Source organism: Manihot esculenta, chromosome 2 (assembly GCF_001659605.2).
Source record: "Manihot esculenta cultivar AM560-2 chromosome 2, M.esculenta_v8, whole genome shotgun sequence".
Classification (NCBI taxonomy): domain Eukaryota; kingdom Viridiplantae; phylum Streptophyta; class Magnoliopsida; order Malpighiales; family Euphorbiaceae; genus Manihot; species Manihot esculenta.
Window position 1 is genome coordinate 1,805,239 of NC_035162.2, and position 7,534 is coordinate 1,812,772.

Genomic DNA, 7,534 nt, shown 5'->3' on the forward strand with positions numbered 1-7,534 from the left:
TTCAAGCAAGTAATATTAGCTGATTTTTAGAAAAGAAAAATCCTTTTTTCCCCAATTATATGTTATATCTTTTTATTGGTGTTATTACAATGGGAAAATCCTTAAGGGGAAAACATCCTTTAAGAAAATGATTTCTTTTAAAAGGGGAAAAAAAAAAAAAAAAGGAAAGACTCTTTCTTGGTTCTCTCTCTATATGACTGTATCTCAGTCTGCTTTAAGTTGTGTTTCAAAGGGAATTTAATTAAGAGGAGGACCCATGGATTTGAAGAAGTTCTGCTTGCTAATCTCTGTTGCGGCTGTGATTTCGTTGGTCTGTTACCCGCCTTCTGTTACAGCTGGGGACATAGTGCATGACGATGATTCATCTCCCAAAAAGCCTGGCTGCGAGAACGACTTCATCCTGGTAGAGCTTTTGATGCTGCTTTTTCTCCCCATCCCAGTTATTTTTTTTTATGATTTCTTAACTGGGTCTTGCTTATTTTGTCTGTTGGTTGAATTTTGGTTTTGTTAATGTCTTTATATGATGTATAGCTGTTGAAAATTGTAATTTGTGTTAGTTTGGTATTTTAACTTGATTACGTGTCTTCGTCTTCTCCTTTTTCCTTCTAATCTTTCTTTTTTTCTTCTGTAATTTGGAACTAGTAATGTGAATATGTGATCCTCAAAAGTGGACCTGCTGAGTTTCATCTCTTCTTTTACTTTCCCAATTAATTAGATTTTCTCAATTTTGTGAATATTTATTAGCAGCATATCAGCTGATCTGTCCATTTGTTTATTTAGCTTTGGAAAGTTCAAAAGTAAAATTAAAAAATTATGATTAAAATTGTTTATTTTTCTGGTGATAATTGAACTCCTTTATTTCTCTCATCTTGGTTCTCTGTTGGGTTTTAAATTAATATTAAATGCTTATACTTTATGAACTAGTACTAGGTTTGGCATTTAACGCTATTAGTTCTGGCATGCTTTTAATTATGTTTGATTTCCAAGCCAAAGCTTCGCACTTTGTAGGGAAATTGCATTGGTTAGATTCTACTGGAGCATAATTTGCATTGAAATTGTGCTTTGTTTGGGTTTACCTCCTTGCAGTGCTATAATTACCTGTTAATCTGGGGAGTGCTTTTGTTAGGTAAAAGTTCAAACTTGGGTTAATGGAATAGAGAATGCTGAGTTTGTTGGTGTGGGTGCTAGATTTGGCACTACCATTGTGTCGAAGGAGAAAAATGCAAATCAAACTCGCCTCACTCTTTCAGATCCTCGAGATTGTTGTACTCCTCCCAAGAAAAAGGTTTTTTTTTTTTTGTTCTTTTTGAGTAGTTGTATTTTTTACCACTTCAGGGTGAATCCTTAGGCGTTTGCTAAAGCCAGCAGTTTTCAATCTATTAGCTTGATAGGGATGTCATTATGGTTGATCGAGGCAAGTGCAAATTCACAACCAAAACAAATAATGCAGAAGCTGCCGGTGCTTCTGCTGTCCTTATAATAAATAACCAAAAAGGTAATTAGCATATTTGCTGTTGTTATTTGATGCATCTGTTTAAGCAGTAAATGTTTCAGTAGAGCAATGTTAATCAACAGATGTAATATTTGTATTGTCTGATATTAGATAACTCATCTTTTATTATTAACCTCATCAATTCAATTGAGATAATCACAGGGTTCAACTAGTTGGAGTTGTCTACATAAGTACTCTGTTTCTCTGTGTTATTCAAACTTCAGATGTTTAGAAATCAGATGCTTCTCTTTTATCTTTAATCTGCACTACTTTTGATCTGCCTTTGGTTCTCTTTATTCCTTGTAATGAAACTTCTTCACCAGTGACTTCAAATGCATATGTTAAATATCGCTTGGTAGGGAACTGACCTTGAATATAGCTATGACTTTTAAATATAAAGACTTGATAATTACAGTATGTATATTCTCTGACTTCAAAATATAGTATTCTACTTTCAGATTTTTCCCTTTTTACTCATTTTGCAAGAAACGCCTTATTTCTTCTGTAGAACTTTACAAGATGGTTTGTGAGCCAGATGAAACTGATCTTGACATAAAAATACCTGCTGTTATGCTCCCACAAGATGCTGGTGCAAGCTTGGAAAAAATGCTACTGAATAGCTCATCTGGTAAGATTTTCCACAGCCTATATAAATGTGAAACAAAATATAAATTTAGTCTTTATTGGTGAAAAGCTGATGTAGATGCTATTTATTCATTCCATTGATAACTTCCGGTCCAAGTAACTGCCTGTTTTATGGCATCTACTGTGTATCCATTTGGCCTTCACAGTTCACATCCTAAATGATAAACAGTTTTGGCTTTAAGTCCCAACAAATGTTATCTCCATGCTTCCTTATTATCATAAAGCTGTCTAAATTTTCTGTCTTGCCAGTGTCTGTGCAGCTTTACTCTCCGAACCGGCCACTAGTTGATATAGCCGAAGTATTCTTGTGGCTGACGGCAGTTGTTACAATATTGTGTGCATCTTACTGGTCTGCATGGAGTACCAGAGAAGCAACTATTGAACATGACAAGCTATTGAAGGTGATCTTCCTATCTATGTAAAATATGATCAATTAATAACTCCTTTCCAGTGGTGGCATACTTTTTCCAGTTTATTTGCTAATTTACAAGTCTTTTCTTCACTTAGGATGCTGTGGATGAAATTCCAAATTACAAGGTCATTGGTGTTAGTAGTGTTGTAGACATCAACACAACATCAGCTGTCCTGTTTGTTGTTGTCGCTTCATGCTTCTTGGTCATGCTTTACAAACTTATGTCATACTGGTTTGTTGAGCTTTTGGTGGTTCTTTTCTGCGTAGGTGGGGTCGAGGTAAACTTTTTTCTTTTCCACACTGCAATTATCCCACATGTGTGGATTAAGGCACCGCTTAATATTATATATATATATATATATATATATATCCTAAGTTTCATTAGTACTGCTGTTTTTCATTAATTATCATGCAAATTGTGGTCAAAATATTTGACTTGTACAATTATACATGTTATGGAATGCTGGATATTTGGCAATTTGTCAATGTACATTTACCTTTTATGGGAGTTAAATAACAGTGTAATTTCATGGTTTTGTAGGGCTTGCAAACCTGCCTAGTTGCTTTATTATCAAGGTAAAATTATCAATGTCTCATTAAGATGTGACTTAGGAGTTAAGGGTTACTTTTAGTCTCTGTATGGGCCACAGGTCCACTTGTGGGCTGTTTGCAATTATTTTTTTGTCTTTGCTTTCAATGGATGCAGTTATTTTTGTGAAAAATCATTATGGTGAGATTTTTCTATGAATGTAGAAATTGTTATGTTCACTAATTTTCTAAAATATTTTTGTATTTTTAATCTTCCTAATATTGGGTAATTTGTTGCAAGCTATTGTCAGAATGAATGTGGCTTTGGCAATTCTGAGTTAGTCTGGATTGACTCAAATTCCTTTTTATCTGAGCCATAGTTGTTATGTAAAGCTTTTGTCTGCATTGCTTTATGAGAAATAGTATCTTTTATTGGTTATCTTATTATAAGTTTGTTCTCTGTTGTGATCAATAATCAGAAGGTCTAAAAGGATTGAAGTAATTTTACAGAGAGCAGTTGACTTGGTGTAAAAAGCTTATTGTACATATGTAAAGTGAAAGATTTGCTTTTGACAGAACTTGATGTGATTGGGTTGTAAATCATAGTGTAAAATGTTATAGTGAAATAATGCAGTGAAAAACAAGAATATATAAAATGATGAAGTTTTTAATGGTGTACTCTGGGAGATTTATACAATTGTCATCAGAGACGACTTTTTCATATGATAGTTACCCTATGATAGTTGGGAATTTCCATATAGGAATATATGCAGATGTGATCGGGGCTCTCAAACAAATTATTCCAATGCTGTGTTAACGATCATGGGAACAGTATGATTAGGCAACAAATTCACTCTCTTGAATGACAGTAAATGTGTTGAATCATATATACCGACTCTTTAAAATGGACATTTATTGTGAAACATTTCATGGGAAAGGACTTTTTCTTTTGGATTGAGTTTAAAAAGTAGAGGCGGGATGATATATACATATGACATTGATGAACATACTAGCCTTTATATCTATGTTTCCTGGCCTTTCTACTCAAGGAAATTGGTATTCTTGGTTTTGAAACTAAAGTTGCAGTCCTCGCACAGATGGTTCAAGCATGCAGGAGAATCATATGTTAAAATTCCTTTCTTTGGAGCTCTTTCATACCTGACATTGGCTGTTTCACCATTCTGCATAGCATTTGCTGCTGTTTGGGCTGTGTATCGCAATGTCTCCTTAGCCTGGATAGGCCAAGATATATTAGTAAGGACATATTTCCTATCATTTCACCTGCTTTCACATAAATTTTCCACGTTTATCTAATGTTCCGGTTATTAGATTATGAGTCCTTCTCCACCCCTTCCAGCACATTAATGCATGCTCTAAATGTTTTGATTATTAGTATCTGATTTTTCTCCATTCCAAATAGGTTACAGATTAGCCAGCCTATGCTATGAACTGATTTGAACCTGTGTCTTATCCTTGATAAATATGAGAGGTTGATTTTTTGTATTTCATATGGACATCAGACTCTTTGGTTTATACATATATGAACAGAATAAAAATCTATAGAAGAGAAAGAGAGAGAAGAGGGGGGGGGGAGGTTAGAACTTTGAAGATAGCTCAGAGATCATCATATTCTTACTTTTACTTTACCCTGATCAGAAATTTTGAGTTCTTTTTTCTTCTCTCTCTTACAAATAATAATTCTCAAAACTAAATTTTACTGTGAATGTTGAAGTTAATGTCTTACTTACCAAGTGATAAATTCTCTTAAATTATTGTTGAGATATACGAAAAAGTATTCTGTTCCTTTGTGCCAATGATTATTAGAAAACTTTCTCAAATTATACTGGACTTTGGTATTCAGAAAACTTTTGTACCTTGAAAGTGTTCAGAAAACTTCTCTACCTTGATCCATTCTTTCTTCTTGATGTTCTAATTGTCTTGTTTTCTATGTTTAGCAATGCTGATTTAGTAGATGCCAAGAGGCATGGCTATTTCCAATTTGTCAACTGTATTTGTAACAATGATATTGGCAATTCAACTAATAATCTTTTTCCTTTTGTTTTTTCTTCAATCAGGGAATTGCATTGATAATCACTGTTCTCCAAATTGTCCATGTACCCAACCTCAAGGTAACATATTGCTAGTTGCCTGTATGGGCATTTCCTTGTATTCTTTAATGAATATTCACTAATGAAATTACTAGTTTGCAAATATGTTCATGATGGATGGTAGCTATTATGGAGTTGAACAAATTTTTCTTGCTCAAAACAAAGAAAAAGACAACGATATCATTAATTTATATACAATAAGTTTGTTTGTGAATGTTTCATGTGCATGCAATTTGAGCTTGCATCGCAACACATTTATACTTGAATCTTTGTGAATGTTTCATGTGCATGCAATTTGAGCTTGCATTGCAACACATTTATACTTGAATCCCCTTTTGTCTTATCTAATGTTTTTGTGCTTTGCACCTTTATTAGCAAGCAATGGATTTCTTTCTAAATTGATATTTTTATTAAAGCGGTGCTCCTTCAGCGTTTCTGATCTGAGTTATTTCTAAATCAGGTGGGAACAGTTCTTCTCAGTTGTGCATTCTTGTATGACATCTTTTGGGTGTTCATTTCCAAGACGTTGTTCCATGAAAGTGTTATGATTGTGGTAAGTAATCCCACTAATTTTTTACCATCTATTGCAAGTAACTGTTGGTTGTCTTCCACCATTGGGCCATTCAAATGCTGTGGAACAAATATGCCTGATTGTATCCTTTTTCATTAGGTGGCGCGTGGTGATAGAAGTGGAGTGGATGGTATCCCCATGCTGTTAAAGATCCCACGAATGTTTGATCCCTGGGGGGGTTACAGCATTATAGGATTTGGAGACATCCTTCTACCTGGATTGCTGATAGCATTCTCACTCAGGTTTGCACTTGTTATTGCTTTAGTTGCTAGATGTTTCACCTCACCTACTTTTCAACTTGCCTCTTTTTCTTTTTCCTCTTTTTTTCTTTGAAAAAAAAAATCATTTCTTGATGAGCATTCCTCTCTGAGCTTTGTAATTGGAAGCTTGAATTTTTCTAAGCACAATATGTTTCTTCTTTTACGGTTATTGTTCCTCCTTTATCATTGCGCACACAATTTCAGACAATAGGTTATCTTCCCAGGTATGATTGGTTGGCAAATAAGTCTCTTCGAGCTGGATACTTTTTGTGGGCAATGATTGCTTATGGATTAGGTATGGGATTTTACACATAACATAAAAGATGAACTGTATGAAATAACTTCTCTTTTCCTCTTCTCAATTCTGTAACTCCACTGCAGGTCTTCTCATCACATATGTAGCCCTGAACTTGATGGATGGGCATGGCCAACCTGCACTGCTCTACATTGTCCCATTTACTCTTGGTATTTATTTATTTGCGTAAAGCAATACGAACAGTTTAGAAACGCCAAGCAACTTGAAGTTTACAGTTAAGATTTGCCTGATGAAACAAAATTTCACACGTTGATGCAGGAACCTTTCTGACATTGGGAAAGAAAAGAGGTGATCTCAACAATTTATGGACTCGTGGAGAACCAGAAAGATCTTGCCCTCATGTCCGCCTTGAACACTTGCACGAACTTAACCTGGAAAAATAACTTCTTTTTTGTTTTATGTAATTATTTTGTAGCGTTTCTCATCATCCCCTGTGAAGCTGGTTAAACCAGCTTGTCAGAGCTACCATAACTTGGAAAATGTTGTATGAAATGAAATCTTAGATTAACCTTTTGGCTAACTATAAATTAACTACGGTTCGCAATATTGTCCAAGAAAAATCCTCTTCTGTCCATTTCCAGAACAGGGGATGAGATTGCAGTGGAGTTCAAGTCTTCTTTTTTACAGTGATCTGGTAAAATTTTAAATGATTTTTCTATTTCATTACAAGTATAAAAGTGCATGTGATATCATTACACTCTACCATATTTGAAAATGGACAAAATTTTTTGACCTTGCTGGTTCAAATATAATGCTTGAAAGGGACAGAACACTAGTACTCATGTGTAGTAATGTTTATGAACTGCTGCGATTCATGCGTGAGAGAGAGAGAGAGAGAAATTCTCCCAACTTAATTTTTAAATTCAAACAACAAGTGTGGGAAAGAAGGTTTTAAAAAATGTCAGTTGTAAGCATATGAGAATTTTCCAAGACATACATGACCAGCTTGACCTCTGACAGCAAATCTTGCATTTTACACAACCTAAAGAGCAGTTTTACAAGTTAAAGTTAATAATTAAATAAATGAATGAATTTCTTGCTTCCATGATTAAGGTGGTTGATGAAATGCAAGAGTTGCTGATGGCAGACATTATCTTCCAGCACATGGTTATAATTGGGCCATTGATTGATTTTGAACCAAGTAAGGAGCCAATTCATAATATTCTCCACAAAGATGCTCTTCTCTTGCATGTCTCTTGTTT

The 7,534-nt window shown here is 34.5% G+C and overlaps 1 protein-coding gene across 2 annotated transcripts; it reads left to right on the forward strand.

Moving 5' to 3' along the window:
* The first annotated feature begins 96 nt into the window (after positions 1–96).
* Positions 97–6,876, forward strand: LOC110610046 (signal peptide peptidase-like 2). Of its 2 annotated transcripts, none has more exons than XR_006349943.1 (14): positions 97–403; positions 1,127–1,285; positions 1,384–1,495; positions 2,001–2,120; positions 2,387–2,538; positions 2,645–2,827; positions 3,091–3,125; positions 4,175–4,331; positions 5,153–5,206; positions 5,646–5,738; positions 5,856–5,998; positions 6,221–6,311; positions 6,398–6,481; positions 6,591–6,876. XR_006349943.1 is itself a non-coding variant. In XM_043953890.1 (14 exons), exons 1-14 carry the CDS (start codon positions 257–259, stop codon positions 6,713–6,715), a joined length of 1,635 nt encoding a protein of 544 aa, XP_043809825.1. In that variant the 5' UTR covers positions 97–256; the 3' UTR covers positions 6,716–6,876. The 2 variants fall into 2 exon arrangements, 1 of the variants encoding a protein (XP_043809825.1); XM_043953890.1 differs by having other exon boundaries at positions 6,241–6,311.
* Positions 6,877–7,534: the final 658 nt, after the last annotated feature.

Bases quoted from the DNA above. Each gene is read 5' to 3' on its own strand.
- LOC110610046 (XM_043953890.1), top strand. From the start codon at position 257: ATGGATTTGAAGAAGTTCTGCTTGCTAATCTCTGTTGCGGCTGTGATT. The intron at 2,539-2,644 runs GTGATCTTCCTA...TTCTTCACTTAG, and splicing joins AACATGACAAGCTATTGAAG to GATGCTGTGGATGAAATTCC. The intron at 5,207-5,645 runs GTAACATATTGC...TTTCTAAATCAG, and splicing joins TCCATGTACCCAACCTCAAG to GTGGGAACAGTTCTTCTCAG.